This window comes from Pseudonaja textilis, chromosome 11 (assembly GCF_049901715.1).
Source record: "Pseudonaja textilis isolate UNSWEBS1 chromosome 11, rPseTex1.2, whole genome shotgun sequence".
In the NCBI taxonomy this organism is placed as follows: domain Eukaryota; kingdom Metazoa; phylum Chordata; class Lepidosauria; order Squamata; family Elapidae; genus Pseudonaja; species Pseudonaja textilis.
Genome location: NC_142000.1, coordinates 4,378,925 through 4,397,495, shown reverse-complemented (window position 1 = coordinate 4,397,495; position 18,571 = coordinate 4,378,925). Strand labels below are relative to the sequence as shown.

General features: G+C 43.9%; 1 protein-coding gene across 1 annotated transcript; it reads right to left on the bottom strand.

Annotated features, from left to right (window-relative positions):
- Positions 1 to 8,663: 8,663 nt before the first annotated feature.
- On the bottom strand, positions 8,664 to 17,927 carry CDC50B (cell division cycle 50 P4-ATPase accessory subunit B). Its single transcript, XM_087940478.1, has one exon. The coding sequence runs from the start codon at positions 13,702 to 13,704 to the stop codon at positions 12,616 to 12,618; it is 1,089 nt and encodes a 362-aa protein (XP_087796604.1). The 5' UTR covers positions 13,705 to 17,927; the 3' UTR covers positions 8,664 to 12,615.
- Between the last annotated feature and the right edge of the window lie 644 nt (positions 17,928 to 18,571).

Below are 18,571 nucleotides of genomic sequence, written 5' to 3'. Positions count from 1 at the left end.
GTCTTACTAGGGTTTTTGTAAAGCTTTTTGTAAAGTTTTGTAAAATTTAACATGCAGAAAGTCCATAAATAATTCCCAGTCTCTTAAAAGCTTATCTAATCCATTGTCTCTTATCAGTACAGTTGATTTCGCCACATCCTGGTTTTTTTAAAAACCCACATGCATACTTCGTTATAAAACATTAACTTTCACCTGTATCGTGACCTCCTAAACACATTCTAGCTGATATTATTCATGCCATTGACATTTACAACATAATTCTCATCAAGACTTAACATTGGATCTGAGTTACACCCATCCTTGTTTCATCATGACTTTTAAAATCTCAGTCACCCTCAGGCAGGGGTGGGATTCAAATTTTTAACAACCAGTTCTGTGGGTGTGGCTTAGGTGGTGGTCATGGCTTGGTGGTCATGTTATTGGCTGGGCGTGGCCAACTCAGCATCACTCACATCGAAGCACGCATCTCCTCACCTGGCCTCCCATGACTGTGGGAATGCTGCAACAGTCATAAGTGTGAAAAATGGTCATAACTCACTTTGTTTAGTGCCATTGTAACTTTGAATGGTCACTCCACACAAGCAAAGTACAGGAAAAGGAGGGAAAAAAACTCCAGAGAAGTTCCTGAGACAGGAAGTCTAGTCCTGCCAAGAATGTAATCAGTGTTAATGGAGAGGCAGTTTCTGTAAGCAACACCAGAATGTTTCCTTCCTGCCTTCCTTACAGGATTAGCCCTGTAATTTCTTTTAACAACCGGTTCTCCGAACTGCTTAGAATGTTAACAACCGGTTCTAACAAATAGGTGCGAACTGCCCTCAGGGACAATAAATGTTTGAAGAACATTTGAGGAAAACACCATACAGTAATTAACCAGCTAAAGAAATAAGAGGCAGCAGGTGTGAGTTTGCAGGCTTCAGATTTTAGTTTAAGGTGGACATTAACTGGAACAGCGGGATGTTCTAAAGAAGGGCCATAAAAATGGAGAAAGACTGGAAAATGAAGGAAGGTTGGATGAGTTTGAAAGGCGAATGTAGAGAAGAGATGTCCCAAGGGGGCTTTTTCAAGGGGCAACTGGACTTTCTGGTTTTTCTTTGAAGATGTTTTGCTTCTCACTCACGAAGCTTCTTCAACTGTGACTGGATGGTGGGGAATGGATTGATTTATACTCCTTGCAGACAGCTGGTCATTTGCATCCTTTTAGAGGGTCATTGAGGCCACTTGGAGGTTTTTTTGTGTCTTCAGGGTCACCTGGATAATGCAAAGAAAACAAAGTCCGCTTGCCTCTTGAAACAGCACTTTTGGGATAACCATCACCTGTTGACTGAGAATCTCCATAGACATAAAGAAGAGAAGATGAAGATAAATATTTGGTTTTATTCAGAGGACACCACACTGTAAAGGCAATGCAGAAAACGTATAATTTCAAGGAATTTATTTTGTAAAGATGTATTTTGTGTTTCCTGGGGGGGAGGCTGCACCAAGGGAGGTTCATTCGATTCCATTGTACACATGTTGTGCATTGACAATAAAGGTTTTGATTTGATTTGATTTAGTAACATATTGTCCTGTCCCACTTGCACACGCACACACCACAGTAAGTTTTTATTTTGCCCCAAATAGTCTTCTCCAAAAATTCCCCATGCCAATACCAGTGCAACTCCCAAAGAGTTCAATAGCCTAATCCAGGAAAAACCCAGTGCAAATCCACAGGGCAAAGTCAACCGCAAGCCGCCATCAGAGTGTTCATGCTGGCTGGGGAATTCTGGGAGTTGGAGTCCACAAGTCTTCAAGTTTGCCAAGGTTGGACACTCCTGCCTGCTCGACTCCATTTAAACGAATTCATATCATGCAATTGAGAGAGAACCGGGAGAAATGCAACACACAAGCCGACAAGAAGACAACTTTGGATGCAACCCGGAGAGTCGCTATTTATATCCCAACGAGCTCGGGTGGTTTTCCACTGCTCGGGTTGCTGATGCTTCTGCCAAGGGATTTTTTCCCACGGCCCGTACTGGATCCTTTTAAAGTAGATATGAAAGCAATGAAGCTTCATGAGAACTTTGGTAAGAAGAGAAGGGTTTTTTTTTTTAAATAAGCCAGTAATGGAGCCTCCCCTCTATAAGTTAAATAGATATGGGGCTGATTAGTGGAGGGAAAGAAGAGTTTCAAAAAATAGTCCTGTTTGACTTGAGATTCTCCTCTCTCATCCTTCTTATCTCAGTGGTCTTCAAGCTGGTAAATCAACACAAGCTACTCTGATGAATACAGGATAACAGAGTGGAGGGGACTTGGAGGTCTTCTAGTCCAACCCACGGCACAGGCAGGAAACCCTACACCATTCCAGACAAATGGCTGTTCAATCTCTTCTTGAAAACCACCCGTGATGGAACACCCAGAACTTCTAGATGCAAGTTGAATCCTTCTCGCTGTCAGGAAAGTTCTATGTTGGGTCTTTCTTTAACCATCTTCCATCCATTATTCCTTTCCTGCCTTCTGGTGCTTTGGTCAACCACCCCGTCTTTTGTGTGACAACCCCTCCGTTCCTGGAAGACGGCTATCAAATCACCCCTGGTCTGTCTCTTCGCTGGACTAGAGATACCCATTTCCCGCCACTGCCCCTCATAAATGGAACAGATGCTTTTTTAAGTTTCTCCAAGGAAAGAACTGAATGTTCAGAATCTGCTCAGCATTAAGTCGTCCTGGAACAGAGCGACCCTTGTTTCCTGCACCTTCTTTTCAAATATAGCTGCTGCCCCATATCGCAGCTGACCTCCTGAGGAAAACAAGCTTTCCTTTATTCCGATAATGCAACGGGCTGATTACAAGAATCCTTTCACTTTCTTCGAGTCAGAGTTATAAAGTGAGAAACTGTCCCTTGGGAACCAAGTCCCAAACCTCTCCGGGGCTTCATTTACACGTGGAATAGGATTTAGTACATGCAATAATAATGTGGAGTCCTTGATGCTTTCTATGCTTGGTGGCTTTCTTAGATATGATGTGTTGCCAAAGTGGGTAACATTATTGGCGCTACAAGGGAGTGGGGTTTGCAAAGAGGAGGAGGAGATGGTGGTGGAAGAGGAGGAAGAGGAAGAGAAGGACTGTTGAGTCTTTGGTGTTCTCTGAGCTTGGTGGCTTTCTTGCAGATGTTTCATTACCAAAGTAGGTAACATCATCAATGCACTGTTGATGTTACCTAGTTTGGTAATGAAATGTCTGCAAGCAAACAACCAACCTCAGAAAATACCAATGACCCCACAGTCCTCCACTGATAATGTTACCTAGTTTGGCAACAAACCATCTCTAAGAAACCCGAAAAGTCCACAGTTCAACCCTGAGCTGCAAATATTCTCTTCTATGGATACATGTAATAGTAGCAAGGGCACTTTAATTAAAAGTAAATGTAATTAATATATTATACTAAATAAGCAATTGACATAAATCATACTAAGATACTAAGTAAACAATATAAATCTAATCGACCAGTATTTGCAAATTAGAATAGAACGGAATGGAATGGAATGGAATGGAATGAATAGAATAGAATAGAATAGAATAGAATAGAATAGAATAGAACAGAAATAGAGTAGAATAGAATATAAATAGAGGAGAGGAGAGGAGAGGAGAGGAGAGCAGAATAGAACAGAATAGTTCTGTCGCAACTATAGTGATAGATCATTAATCATAGACATTGTAAAAATAAATTCACCATAAAACATTAGATACAACACTTACTGATAGTCATAGGATACTAAATAAGCAATCAACACAAATCATACTAGGATAATAAGTAAACTATAAATCATAAGATACAAGCAACAAAGTTATAGTCATAAGAAGATAAGGATATAGGTAATAGGGAAGATGAGAAGAATGATGGTAACACCGCCTTTCTAGACAGTTTGACAGTGTTGAGGAAATTCGTTGTTTAGCAGAGTGATGGCCTGGGCGGGGGGAAAACTGTCCTTGTGTCCAGTTGTTCTGATGGGCAGTGCCCCATAGTGTCGTTTTGAGGGTGGACCTCGAAAGAGATTCAAATCCAGCTTCCCCGTTGACTTGGCTCGTTGGAAGCCCGTTGGGGAGGTCGTAAACCGGGGTCATATAACACCCCCCCCCCCAGGAAGCCACAACCGTCATAAATACACACCAGTTGCCTAGCGCCCGAATCAGGGTCACACCATGCTGGAATGATCCTAAAGAGTCACTTTTTGCAGCACCCTGGTAGCTTTGAATGGCCGCTAAACGAGGGTTGTACATCCAGGGCTACCTGTACAGAAGGTGGCCGAGAGCCTGACTTTTGATCACCTGACTTGTTCAGGGGGCGTCGTCAGGGGTGGGCTTCGAACATACCAGCAACCGGTTCTCTGCCCGGTTGCTGGGTGGGCGTGGCCATGGTGGGCGTGGCCTAGTCACCCTCCTGCACCACGTGGGGGGGCGTTTTCACCCTCCCTCAGCTCTGGAAGCTTTCATCGAGCCTCTGGGAGGGCGGAAATGGGCTCTCCCGGGCTCCAGAGGCCCTCCTGAGGCTGGAAATGGGCCCATTTTTCACCCTCCCCAAGCCTCCATGTTGGCCCTGCACTTACCTGACATCCAAATCAGAGGTGGGATTCAGCCAGTTCTGACCGGTTTTGGAGAACTGGTAGCAGAACTTTTGAGTAGTTTGGAGAACCAGCAAATCCCGCCTCTGACTGGCCCTGCCAACCCCATCTCTTCTCTGCCTCCCATTGAGTCCCAGCTGATCAGCTGGGTCTCCTTGGGTTGCCCAGCCCAGAAGAACAGAGCTGGAAAGCAGGTTAGTGGGGTGGGGAGGGAAGGGGGATTTTGCAGTAACCTTCCCCTGCCACGCCCACAAAGCCACGCCCACAGAACCGGTAGTAAAACATTTTGAATTCCACCACTGGTCCAAACTTGCCACGTGGGGACTTCTGGGAGGGGCGGGGTGGGATGGGCGGGGCCAGGCAGGAATGGGATTTGGGGTTTGCCAAACCAGCCATAAAACTAAATACAGGTTCACCTGAACTGGAACGAACTGGTAGCATCCCATCCCTGGGCGTTGTAACTTCACACAGTTGCTAAACAAATGGGTTGAAAGCTGAGGACTACCTGTACATTAGGACTACGAGTCAGGCGCATTTTCTTTTTGTCTTTAATTCTCAGCTGACCAAGAATTAGTTTTATCCCCAAACTCTGAAAATATGTGCTTACACTACATAAGCTCTTCGTGTGTGTGCGACACGTAGCCTGGGAAAAGAAGGTGGAATATTTCCCACCCCGGCTTAAAGAATTTTATCGCTGGTTTTCCTACATTTTCCAAAAGCAAACTGTGATTTGTGGTTTGACTTATGACCTCCTCGACTTTACGACCGCAAGGCGACCCCAAATTTATGTGTGTTTAAGCAGAGGCATTTGTTGCTTGAGTTTGTCCCGTTTTTGTGACCTTTATTGCCACAGGTCCTAAGCGAATCACTGCAATTGTGATTGTTAATATGGTTGTTGAGTGAATCTGGCTAGTCCGTTGAATTGGATTGTTAGAGGGTCATGAAAGGGGATCCCATAAAATCTGCCAAGCGTCTGAATTTTGATCATGGGGATGCTGCAGCGGTCACAAGTGTGAAAAATGGCCACAAGGTGCTCTTTTCATTGGCATTGCGTCTTCAAACACTAAATGAATGGTTTGTCAGAAATGGTAGAGGGTCTCCTTCTTGGGTGGGGGGTTGGACTAGATGACCTATAAGGTCGCTTCCAACTCTGATTATCTGTTAATCTGGTTGTAACTCAAGGACTAACTGTATTTAGCCAGATCTAAACCAACAGGATCCTGAGTTATTCTCCCTTAAGTGGCTACTCTTTTGGGGGAGAAGCAGAAATTCCCCTTTTTAAAAAATGCTCTTAAATGGTATTAAAGTAATACTTGTAATTGCTTTTCCCCAAATGAGGTTAAAATAAGACAAGCCAACATCAAATAGGTGAACTGAACTATGGATACATAAATAAATAAAAAATTCACACAGGACAAAGCAAGCTGGTTATCTTTCACTGCCCCCTAGTGGTAGATCTCTAGCACAACTTGGGAAAGCTGTAAGATAAGTCCTCCACTTATGACCAGAATTTTCGTGGCTAACCAACACCTCCCCTTTTCTTTTGCCTCTTGTAAAAGTTCATATTTAATTTGTGGTGTTTTGTTTTTGTTTTGTTTTGCCAAATAAATTTGGAATAATCCTTTTGCCATTATTTAAAGGAGAGGTCTTAGATCAAAATTGGTGTACAATCTGGCTTCCCCACTGACTTTGCTTGTTGGAAGGTTGCCAAAGACCCCAGGACACTGGAACCATCATAAATATGAGTCAGTTGCCAAGCATCTGAATTTTGATCACATGATCACAAGGAGAGTGCGGAGAAGAGCAACCAGGACGATGAGGGGACTGGAGGCTAAAACGTACGATGAATGGTTGCAGGAACTGGGCCTGGCTAGTCTAGGGAAGAGAAGGACCAGGGGAGACAGGAGAGCATCTTCCAATATTTGAGGGGCTGCCACAGGGAGGAGGAAGGGGGTCAAGCTATTCTCCAAGGCACCTGAAGGCCAGACAAGGAAGAATGGATGGAAACTGATCCAGGAGAGATTTAACCAGGAAATAAGGGGAAACTTTCTGACAGTGAGAACAATCAACCCATGGAACAGAAGTTGCCCTCGGAAGTTGTGGGAGCGCCATTACTTAAGACTTTCAAGAAGAGATTGGACTGCCATCTGTCAGAAATGGTGTAGGGTCCCCGGCTTGGCTGGGGGGTTGGACTAGATGACCTACAAGGTCCCTTCCAACTCTGTTAACTTGTTATCTGTTAATTTCTCCCAAGTTGTGATCTGTCCGAGATGAACTGTACAACCTGGAATAAGATATGCGGTGCCCATGAGCATCCAGAGTCTTTTCAAGGTGCCCGCTAGTTTTCCGTGTGCTGGTCTGGAGTGAAAGGCCTCCTACCCCCTCCGCTCGTTCCTCCTGCTATGTGTAAGGAAGAAGGAAAAAGAAGAATAAAGAATATTTATGGAGCAAACCAAGTGAACTTGATTAACAGGACAGGCCCAATTTTTGAGAAATTGCAAGACTGCCCAACCTCTGCTTGGTCTGAAGATAACAGCAAGTCAAATGGAGGTGAAAAACATTGCGTAAATAAACAAGGACCAGGAAATGGGCTTTAAGCAAGATCTTGACCTTGCTGGCAAAGCTACTTGACATGATTCTTACCAGACTGTCTTTTATCTTACCCTATTTTACAAGAACTAAAGCATAGTCCTGTGAACTCCACTCTTCTTCCAAGATAATGGCTGTTGCTCCCTTTCGAAACCTAATGCATGATATTTGGAAGGGTGTGGGCCATTTGACTATAATGCACATTCCATTTTTCCAATATAATAATTCTATCTTAACAGATAACAGATAATGGGAGTTGGAAGGGACCTTGTAGGTCATCTGGTCCAACCCCCTGCCCAAGCAGGGGACCCTACACCATTTCTGACAGATGGCAGTCCAGTCTCTTCTTGAAAGCCTCCAGTGATGAAGCTCCCACAACTTCCGAGGGCAACTTCTGTTCCATGGGTTGATTGCTGTCACTTTCAGAAAAATTCTCCTTATTTCCAGATTGAATCTCTCCTTGTTCAGTTTCCATCCATTATTCCTTGTCTGATGCTTTGGAAAATACCTTCCCCCACCACTCTCTGTGGCAGCCTCTCAAATATTGGAAGACCGCTATCATGTCTCCCTTGGTCCTTCTCTTCACTAGACTAGCCACGCCCAGTTCCTGCAACCATTCTCCATATATTCTTCATATGTCTTGGAACAGAATTGTGTGCTATATTCTATTTTGAAAACAAATTCATGACCTATTCATCTCAAAACAAGAAGCGAACTCTTGCAAACGTCCTACAAAACAAAGTTACTAATTTCCCAATTTATTTTCCAGATTTAATTCACCCCTTGAAGCTGTGTTAATGTTTCAGATTTAAAGAAGTAACAAGATTTCAAAAGGTTCTTGTAGGAAGAGAGCCTACAATGGTTTACGGTAGCCAAAAAGCAGAAGAAAAATGGATTGCAACTTTTCTGTTTTCTTTTTCAGTTTGTCTCCGAGAGACAGCCCTCGACTTTCAACCGTTTGTTTAGTGATTGTTCAATGTTAAAGCAGCATCCCTGGAAGCTTTCAAGAAGATGCTGGGCTGCCATCTGTCAGAAATGGTGTAGGGTCTCCTGCTTGGGTGGGGGGGTTGGACTAGATGACCTCGAAGGTCCTTTCCAACTGTATTAATCTGTTAAAGTGACGATGATCGTTTTTCACACTTGTGGCCATTGCAAGCATTCCCGTGATCATGTGATCAAAATTCAGACAGTTGGCAACTGACTCGCGTTTATGACAGTTGCAACATCCCAGGGTCATGTTTTGCAAACTTCTAACAACCAGAATCAATGGGGAAGCCAGATTCACTTAACAACTGTGGCAAGAAAGGACATACAATGGGACAAAGTTCACTTAACACCTGTCTCACTTAGCAACAGAAATTTGTGGCTCAATTGCAGCTATAAGTCCAGGATGACCTTTAACCCATCAGATCCATACCATTAATTATCCATCACGTTATATCCGCCTTTCTTCAGAAGCCAATAAAAACATGATGCAACTTTATTATTACTTTGTCATTTATTTGATTAATGTACAAGAAAGGTGAACTTCGAAAGGTTCTTCATTTCAAATGAGAGAAGAGGAAACATCACTCGCAGGACTCACGGAAATGCATGTTTAACGCTTCCTATAACTCTACCTTTAAAAAAATGATTTGCATTATTTAAAGAGACAAAACTCCTGAGAATCACTATTGAAATATAAATATTCCACCAAAATCACCTTTTGGTGTGTAAATTATCAAGTATCACAGGTACAGGTAGCAATCATAAATGGCACAGAAACATCTAGCATTTTTAAGGACACAGTTAAGATTGGTGTTTTTTTTTTTACAGAAAAGCAACAACACGATTTCACAGTTGATTTTATAAATTTAACCTAAAGAAGGAACTTGATTTGTCATGGGAATCTAGAAATTCTCCCTGATAACTATAGATTCAACTACTCCGATTACAGAGTAGTCTATAATCTTAAGAAAATATCTTCCATGGTTCAAGTAGTAGAGGATGAAGGAAGGAAAAAGTTTCGTCGGAGCCTTAAATTACAAAATATAAATGAAATCAAAATTACTTTTTGACAAAGCCTTTTGCATTGTGACTCTGTGGGGCAGGGAGAATAACTCAATGGGGATTGGGGAATGAGTTGTCTGGTCTGAAGGCAGAAAATTGCTTGCAAACACGAAACAACTTGTGAGAGTAACTCATTTTGTAAGGCATAAAACAACCACAATAAGAGAGATCTACCAGATTTTTCACCAGCAAGTCCACTCCAATCAAGAATAGCAAAGTTCCTTTTGAAGCCCAAACTAACTAAGAAGTGTTCTAAAACCTTGTCCACCACATTCACAAGCTTTGCAAAAATGGTTGCAAGAACTGGGTATGTCTAGTCTAATGAAGAGAAGGACTATCCAAAATTATCTCCTAAATGCTGGAATGCGATAAAGAAATTGGAACATACTATCGTGTATGGTGGAAATGTGAAAAAGCCCAAACATATTGGTCGAAAATTAGAAATTGGTTAGAAGAGATGTGCAAAATTAAAATAGAATTTAGACCTGAAATCTTTCTACTGGGAAACAATGTGGGAAAATATAATAAAGAGATAATATATTTAATAGTCATCACTGCTGCGAGGCTAGCCTTTGTCCAAAGATGGAAAGGTAATGATATGCCAGATGAGATGGAAATAATTAGGAAAATTTGGATGTGCACTGAAATGGATAGAGTAACTCAAGAATTAAAAAATAAGACTGAATCTGAATACTACAAAACTTGGGAGAAATTTCACCATTGGTTAAAAAATAGAAAGGAATCAATGTATTAATGATGACTAAAGTTTATGTATATATGTAAATTTGTATTTTTTTTGTTATATGCGTTATTCGATGATGTAAGATAAGCAGGTGTATTGGGATGTATGCATCATGTTCATTGTTTTTAAATGCTTTTTCTTTTGTTTCCTTAATAAAAATTTAAAAGAAATAAAAAAAATTTAAAAAGAGAAGGACTAGAGGGTGACATGATAGCAGCCTTCCAGTATTTAAGGGGCTGCCACAAGGAAGAGGGGCTCAGCCTCTTCTCCAAAGCACCTGAAGGTAGGACAAGAAGCCATGGGTGGGAAATTAATCAAGGAGAGAAGCAACCTAGAACTAAGGAGAACTTTCCTGATAGTGAGAACGATTACACAGTGGAACCGCTTGCCACCAGAAGTTGTCGGTGGAGGTTTTTCAAGAAGAGATTGAACAGCCATTTGTCTGAAATGCTACAAGGTCTCCTGCTTGATCAGGGGGCTGGACTAGAAGACCTCCAGGGTCCCTTCCAACTCTGTTATTCTTTTCACCATGTACATCAATTTAATAGGACCCTTTGTTGGTAATAATTTCTCCAAAATTTGCCACCCCACCCAGGCATGAAAATACCGTGATGCTCTCAAATGTATTTGCACTCATCAAGAAAATAAGCTGATACATATCCAAATACAATGCAAAAAAAAAAATGCTTTGTACATGGAGCCTTTCAATATTACATGACTTTCTTTTTCAATGGGTTTTGCAATGCAAACAAGGTCACAAAATTGTTAACCAGCCAGCAAACCCATGGAGCTCAGAGTGGCAGGAAGTCAGTTATTCTGTGAACATTCATAGCTAAGAGACATTTGGCTATAAGGCACAAATATCTTTAATATCACTTTATAAGGCCTTGGTAAGGCCACGCTTGGAATACTGCATCCAGTTTTAGTCGCCTTGATATAAAAAAGATGTTGAGATTCTAGAAAGAGTGCAGAGAAGAGCAACAAAGAGACTGGAGGCTAAAACATACGAAGAACGGTTGCTGGAACTGGGTATGTCTGGTTTAATGAAATGAAGGACTAGGGGTGATGTGATATCAGTCTTCCAGTATCTCAGGGGCTGCCCCAAAGAAGAGGGAGTCAAGCTGTTCTCCAAAGCACCTGAGGAAAGGACAAGAAGCAATGGATGGAAACTAATCAAGGAGAGAAGCAACCTAGAACTATGGAGGAATTTCCTGACAGTGAGAACAATTAACCGGTGGAACATCTTGCCTCCAGAAGCTGTGAATGCTCCAACACTGGAAGTTTTTAAGAAGAAATTGGATAACCATTTGTCAAAAATTCTATAGGGTTTCCTGCCTAGGCAGGGGGTTGGACTAGAAGACCTCCAAGGTCCCTTCCAATTCTATTCTACTCTATCTTGGTGAAAACCTAAATGATAATAAAGTGATAATAATCTTCAATACAGCTTGTCCTTGACTTACAATAGTCAGTTTAGTAACTGTTCAAAGTTATAATAGCATTGAAAAAAGGGACTTGCGGTTGTTTTTCACCCCACCACTGCACCAGCCCCATGTTCACATTATCAGAATTCAAACAGTTGGCACCTGACTCACACTTATGACGGTTGCAGTGTCCCAGGATCCTCTTTTGCAACCTTCGGATAAGCAAAATTAACAGGGGAAGCCAGATTCACTTAATAACCATGTTGCTAACTTAAGAACTACAGTGATTCATTTAACCATGTGGCAAGAAAAGCTATAAAATGGGGCAAAATTCACTTAACTTTGTTTCCGCTTAGCAAACGAAACATTTGGAGCCTAAATTGTGGTTATAAGTCGAGGACTAGCTGTATACATTTCTCTTTGGCTAGATTTGCATAGTAGACCAGAGGTCTCCAAACTTGGCAACTTTAAGACTTGTGGACTTCAACTCCCAGAATTCTCCAGCCAGTAATTCTGGGAGTTGAAGTCCACAAGCTTTGCTGGCTGAGGAATTCTGGGAGTTGAAGTCCGCAAGTCTTAAAGTTGCCAAGTTTGGGGACCCCTGCAGTAGACTAACTGTAAGTTAGCCAACTGAATTTATCCCAAACATTCAATTCCATCTCAGGGAATCAGCAACACACGGTACAGTTAAACATTGTGTGAACAACAAATGCTGGGTTATCTTCCCAGGGTTTAAGAACAGGCCAAATCTAAGATCCGAGTTAGATGCTAGTTTCCAACATTCACATTTAAACAATCACTTTGTTTGGGAGTAGTCCCTTCATAAAGAAAACAGGCAGTATGTTCCCCCAACATACAATGTTGTATTAACCTTCATATCAAGCTTCCAATGATTAGAAATGGTGGCACTCAATTCCTTCGGTGCCGTTTCCCAAGAATCAACTTCACCAGTTGGAGAAATTATGGAGCTGAAAAGAAAAGTGACAGAATAGACTTAAATTCATTTCTTCATGCGTCGAGAGGCACCAATCTCACTTCCCTCTGAGGTCTGATTATTCACTGCTCTCCAAAGCCCACCCAGCGTGATGCTATCCCTGAAGTTGGCTTTCAGCTCTCTGGATGACCTTCGCCAGCATCTCCCAGCCCTTCGTCCATGCCACCTAAGGAATGAAGGGATGACCAGAAGGATCCTGGGGAAGGAGAAGTCAGGCTTGGCCTCCTAATCATCGTCGTCATCTTCATTCCGGTGCCGGTACTTGAAATGGACCACGGTCATGAGGATGCCGCCCAGTAGGCAGGCAGCGCCCACGACCAGGTAGGCAATGCCAAGGAAGGGATTCTTACCCCCCATCCAAGAAAGGGTGCTCAGAATGATCTTCTTGCTCCCGTGGAAACCCAGCACGGGGTAACTGTAGTTGATGTTCAGGTGGTAGGTGCCCTGGGGCAATGCCGCCGAGAAGTTGTCTTGGCGGATGCGGGCGTAAAGCTTTCGGAAGGTGGGAAGGGCGGCCGTGCGCATCCAGACAATGAAGGCCTCGTTGACAAAGCCCGTGTTGTTGCTGTCGTTGGGGTCCAGCTCGCAGGCCGTCTTGGACCAGAAGGGAGGCTTGGCCGTGCCGCTGAAGGCCTTACACAGGCTGTTGTTGACCGGCTCTGGATTGTGGAACTTGACGTTGGTGTCAGTCCACCAGGAGATGCCCCCTTTATCCAAGGTCACGAGGGCCAGAGAGCCGTTGGCCTGCTGGTAGAAGAGCTCAAAGGTATCGTTGAAGAGGCTGTTGGCCACCGACCCGCAGGGCGCGATGGGCACCCCTTGTCTGTTGTACTGGTAAGGCTTGCACTCTTGGGCAGGGTGGTGCAGCGCCCAGGTCAGACCGCTGAGCTGCTCGTCGTCCCGGGAGATGCTGTAACGCCGGTTGTTCTGGAAGTAGTTGGAGAGCTGGTAGTAGAGGCAGACAGGCAGCGGGAAGGCGGTGGGCAGCCGGAAGTGCAGCCAGCACTGGCAGGAACGTGCCCGGCGTGGGTTGCGGCTGTTGGTCAGGTTGGCGCACCTGGAGCAATTGGTGCCCGGCATGCCGGTGTAGTCCAGCTCCACCTCCTGGATGCCCTCCGAGGTGAAGTAAAGGCCCAGCCCGATGGCCAAGAAGGCGAGGCCCAGCCCGAAGAAGAGAGGCAGCACAGTGCCAGCCGACAGCAACGGCTGCCAGGCCGGAAGGCGCTGCTGGGTGAAGGCCGTGTTGTCCGGCCGGTTCTGCTGCGGGGCCGCCTCGGGGAAGGCGCGGCTGACGTTGTACGAGCCCGAAGCCATGCTGCCCCTCCGGCCGATCCGGCTCCGCTGGCCCCGACGCCCGCTCTTCGGCCCTGAAGACCGGGACGTGCCTTCGGATCGGCCGAGCCCGGAAGCCGCCCGTCCGCCCGCCAGCAAGAGAGAGCGGAGGCCGGCAGGGACAGGTGGGCGGACCGCGGCTGGCTCTCGCGCGGCTCAGGTGAGGGCGGCGGCCTCGGACGGATGGGCCGGGCAAGAAGGCGCAGGTGAGGCCGAAGTCCAGGGACTCGCCGCCCAGCCCCGCCCCGCCGGCCTCACCTGCGCGCCGGAAAAGAAGGCACAGGTGAATCCCGAGCCCACGTCTCAAACCCCCCACTCCGCCCAGCCGGCCTCACCTGCGCATCCGCAAAGAAGGCGCAGGTGAGTCCGGATCTCAGAACTCGCCGCTCCGCCCCCTCCGGCCTCACCTGCTCCCCGGGAAAGAAAGCGCAGGTGAGTCCGGAGCCCAAGTCTCAAACCCCTTCCCCCAGTCCAGCCGGCCTCACCTGCGCGCCCGCAAAGAAGGCGCAGGTGAATGCAGAGCCCAAGTCTCAACCCCACCCCCGCCCCTCCAGCCTCACCTGCCCCCGGAAAATAAGGCACAGGTGAGTCCCGGGCCCAGCGGGAGGCGACACCGCCCACCCACCCATCCGATGGGTTCGAGCCGAGGTCCGCGGACCGGGCTGGCGAGGGCGCGATGCCCGTCCAGGTGGGGCGTTCCGACTCCGCTGGCTCTGCCCTACTGCTGGTTGCCTGCGGAGCGTCGGTGCAGTCCTCTTCGGGTCGCGTATCCCTCATTTTGGCTTTCTCCAGCCCATGATGGGGGGTATGGGGAGAATCCGGGCGCGATTCTGCTGCCAGGACAACACCCCCCGCGCGCGCCCCCATTCCTGCTTCCTTGGCAGCTTGAAGACACGTGGACCTGGGAGCTGAAGTCCCCGCCTGGACTTGCATTAAATAATAATTGTTCAGTGAGAACAACCAGCGGAAAAGTTTAGCCCCGTCTAGAACAGACATCTCCAAACTTGGCAACTTTAAGACTTGTGGACTTCAACTCCCAGAATTCTCAAGCCAGCTGGAGAATTATGAGAGTTGAAGTCCACAAGTCTTAAAGTTGCCAGGTTTGGAGACCTCTGTTCTAGAAGTTGTGGGTGTTCCATCGCTGGAGGTTTTTAAGAAGAGACTGGACAATCACTTGTCTGAAATGGTATAGGGTCTCCTGCTTGAGCAGAGGGTTGGACTAGAAGACCTCCAAGGTCCCTTCCAACTCTGTTACTCTCTATTCTGCTTTTGGGAGAGAGAAAACGGGTCGTTCTGGCTAGCCCTCCGCCTTACACTCTTTCCCATTTGTCCTCCAACCTCCCCATCTATAAATCTCTTTTGTCTCCCTTCCATCTTGGAGTTTATGGATCATCTCTTTAAATGGGTGATTTGATACTTGGAGATGACAGGAACCATGAAATACCCAACTGAGTCATGAGGGGACAACATGTCCTAGTCCAGAATGGAATGGAATAGGAATAGGAATAGAAGATAGAATAGAAATAGAAGATTAGAATATAATACTCTAAAATGGAATGGAAAGGAAAGGATAGGATAGGAATAGGAATAGAAAAGAATAGAATAGGAATAGAATAGGAATAGAAATAGAATAGTAGAATAGGATAGGATAGGATAGGATAGGATAGGATAGGATAGGATAGGATAGGTTAGGATACTTCATTGGCCAAGTGTGATTGGACACACAAGGAATTTGTCTTGGTGCATGTGCTCTCAGTGTACTTAAAGAAAAAATAAAATACATTCATCAAGAATCATGAGATACAACACTTAGTAATAGTCATAGGTTGCTATAAGATATTATATAGATACAGAGACAGACAGACAGACAGATGTAGATGTAGGTAGAGATTACAGTACATTGCATTATTTTCCCCATTGTCAGGTCAATACTTCAGCCAGCCATAAGGGGACTGTTTGCTCTATTATGTCATCAATTAATGGCCTTATTTTTCCCAATGGAAAGCTGCAATATTCCAGTAAGACAAGAGGGCAGAATGTCTTATACATTCCATTTATATTACCCTGATTTCCGAAACTTCCGGTTTGAAGGGCTTCGGCGGCAGGCAGGAATCCGCGGTCGTGCGCGGTTTCTGCCTGGGCTCGCCGCTGGAACGCCCTGAGCCGGCTGGCTTCGGGGCTAAGCCACCCTGTAGAGGTGGTGAAGAGGGGGGAGATTGCCAGCAGGGTTGAGGAGAGCCGCATCTCTCCTCCTCAGCTGGCCAAATTCCCTTTCCCGAAGGCGGTTGTAGCGGTGGTCAGAAATGGCCACCACAAAGAAGCACTCAACCGGAAAAGAAAGTGCAGGAGGAAAATAAGAAGTGAAAGTTTTGGCTGACCGGGTTAAAAAGGAACAACTAAGGTACCCTGGAATTTAAATTTTATAAAAGATAACATCGCTCCCAAAGAAGAGTCAGAAGCAGTGAAAGAAAGTGAAAAGGGAATTTTTTTTTTTCTTCTCTCTCCTTCCTTACATTGACAACTAAGAGATCTGAATAAGAAATCAGAAAAATCCGCTTTGGCATGAATAGGCAATTAAGCTGAAAATATAATTAAATGCCAAAGGGACAATAAAGATTTCTGGACACTAAATTTTTTTTTTCTATAAGCAGGAAGGGAGAGGAAAAGAATAAGGGCAGGATCTGGAAGGGAGGAGACTGCCTGGACTTCAAAAGAATCTAAAGTAAAATCTCAATAAGACTTCTAAAAGATACATTTTAACCGGAACTTTGCAACTAAATAGTAACCCCAAGGAAGAGAAAGTGAAAAAAAGAAGAAAGTGTAAAAAGAAACAGCTTGTGTATATTTGGATTGCTTGGTGACGTTTGGATTTTTGGTTATTATATTTGAATGACTAAAAACAATTGGGTGGTTGTTTAAAAATTTTTGCAATGGCATCACTTCTGGATGAATTGAAATGGAACTTAAAAAATATAAAGAAGATGCACAAGAAGGGAAGGGCTCTTTTGGCTTCGTTTTTCAATTCTTAGAAATGGAGATCTGTAACTATGAGGAACAACAAGAAAAGACTGCGCAACAAGAAGATTGGGACAAAGAAGAAGCCAAAGAAGAAGAACAAGTAACTCTATGTGGGGAAGAAAGGGGAAAGGGGGGGGAAAGAGAATGGAAAATTTAAGACTTTAAAAAACAGCCAAAAAAGGGAAAAATAATTTGAAAAGTGGATATAATGTTGGAAAGCAACAGAAAAGGGGAATACAGAAGAGGGAAATGGAGGTGGAGAGACAGGGGGCTAAAAGGGGGAGAGAGAAGAAGAGAGGGAAGATGGAAAGGAAGAGAAGTTACAAAGGTTTGGAGCAAGATGTAAAGAAACAGGACCTATTTAGAGATAATGGGTGAAAATCTAACTGAAAAAGGGATTCTGTGAAGGCACATAAGATTGTATTGTTATATTTGTAATAGAAATAATGTTAGAAAATTGGGAACAACATATGATTAAAAAGAGGGATAAAATAGTGTAATTTAGAGAAATGTTTGTGAATAAAATAAATGAAATAAAATAAATGAGAAAATTGAATTAGGAAGGAACGGGAACATTTTAATTAGTCAATGTTTTATAAAATATAAGTGAAGGGGGGGGGGGAAATTCACTATGAAAAGTTTATAATTGTTCCCATAGAAGTATAATGTTTATTTGAAAAGTAATGTGCAAAATGTTAAGATTTAAATGAATATTAATATTAATGATAGAATTGAATTGGAATGGATTGTTGTTTTAATTATATTATACATTTATAATTTTTTTCTTTTTTCAAGAATACAGTGTATAGTTTTAGAATGTACCAAGCAGAATCCGAATGGAAGTTATGTATTATATTAAGTGTTATAATTTTAGGGGAAAGATATAAAGGCGTCATACTCTAATCAGTGATTACAGGAGAAATTTTGTTTAATGAGAAAAGATAGTAGACAGTTGAAACAGGACAGACAAAGAATATAAGTACAATGATTTGAATTGAGATGAAATAAATAAAATAAAATTAAGAAAGTTAAAAGAGGGGAGAAGCTATATAGAAAATGTAGAATGAACTTGAATTTGTGTCTATACGAAGAGATGTAACCCGGGATTATGCTGCTTTCAAAAAAGATTTTATGTTTTTATGTTTTGTTTGTTTATGTTTGTTTTTAAAAACCAATAAAATTTACAAAACTATATTACCCAGATTTCCCATTCAGTGAAAACTCAGTGAAACCCCTCAGGGATCCAGCAGGAGGCAGCCTGTCCTAAAGATTTCCTAACACGTTTGGACTCTAAAATTCAGCTTGCTGTCCCAAAGGGGAGAGAGAAACCTTCTCATTGATTTGATATGCGGAGGATTGCACCAGCCTGAAGGAAAGAGGCATCTAACTAACACCTGCTAAAGGCAACAGCTGCTGAAAATGGAAGTGAAACAGCTGGTTTCAACCGCAGGCAGCCCAGCCACTTCAGAGAGTAACCTCAAGAGAACAGAGGCCCTTGCCTGTTCCCTAAATTCTTTATTTAGATTCCCAGAGTGATAGGGGTTGTCTGCAAAGACCCAACCTGGATCAGAGAGAGAGGGAAATAAAGGAAAAGGGGGAACCTCCCACAAATATTGCAGCCTGGAGAACATCTGTTCAGGGTCTTGGACAGCTTCCAGAGATACCATTTTTAAGGGGCCCTCGGTTCTCTCTGAACTCAGTCGTTTTCTTGCTGACATTTCATTACCAAACTAGGTAATAATATCATCAGTGCTAGGAAAGGAGAGGGGTTGGCACTGATGGAGGTTACCCTAGTTTGGGTTAATGAAACATCTGCAATAAAACAACTGAG

Bases quoted from the DNA above. Each gene is read 5' to 3' on its own strand.
- CDC50B (XM_087940478.1), bottom strand. From the start codon at position 13,704: ATGGCTTCGGGCTCGTACAACGTCAGCCGCGCCTTCCCCGAGGCGGCC.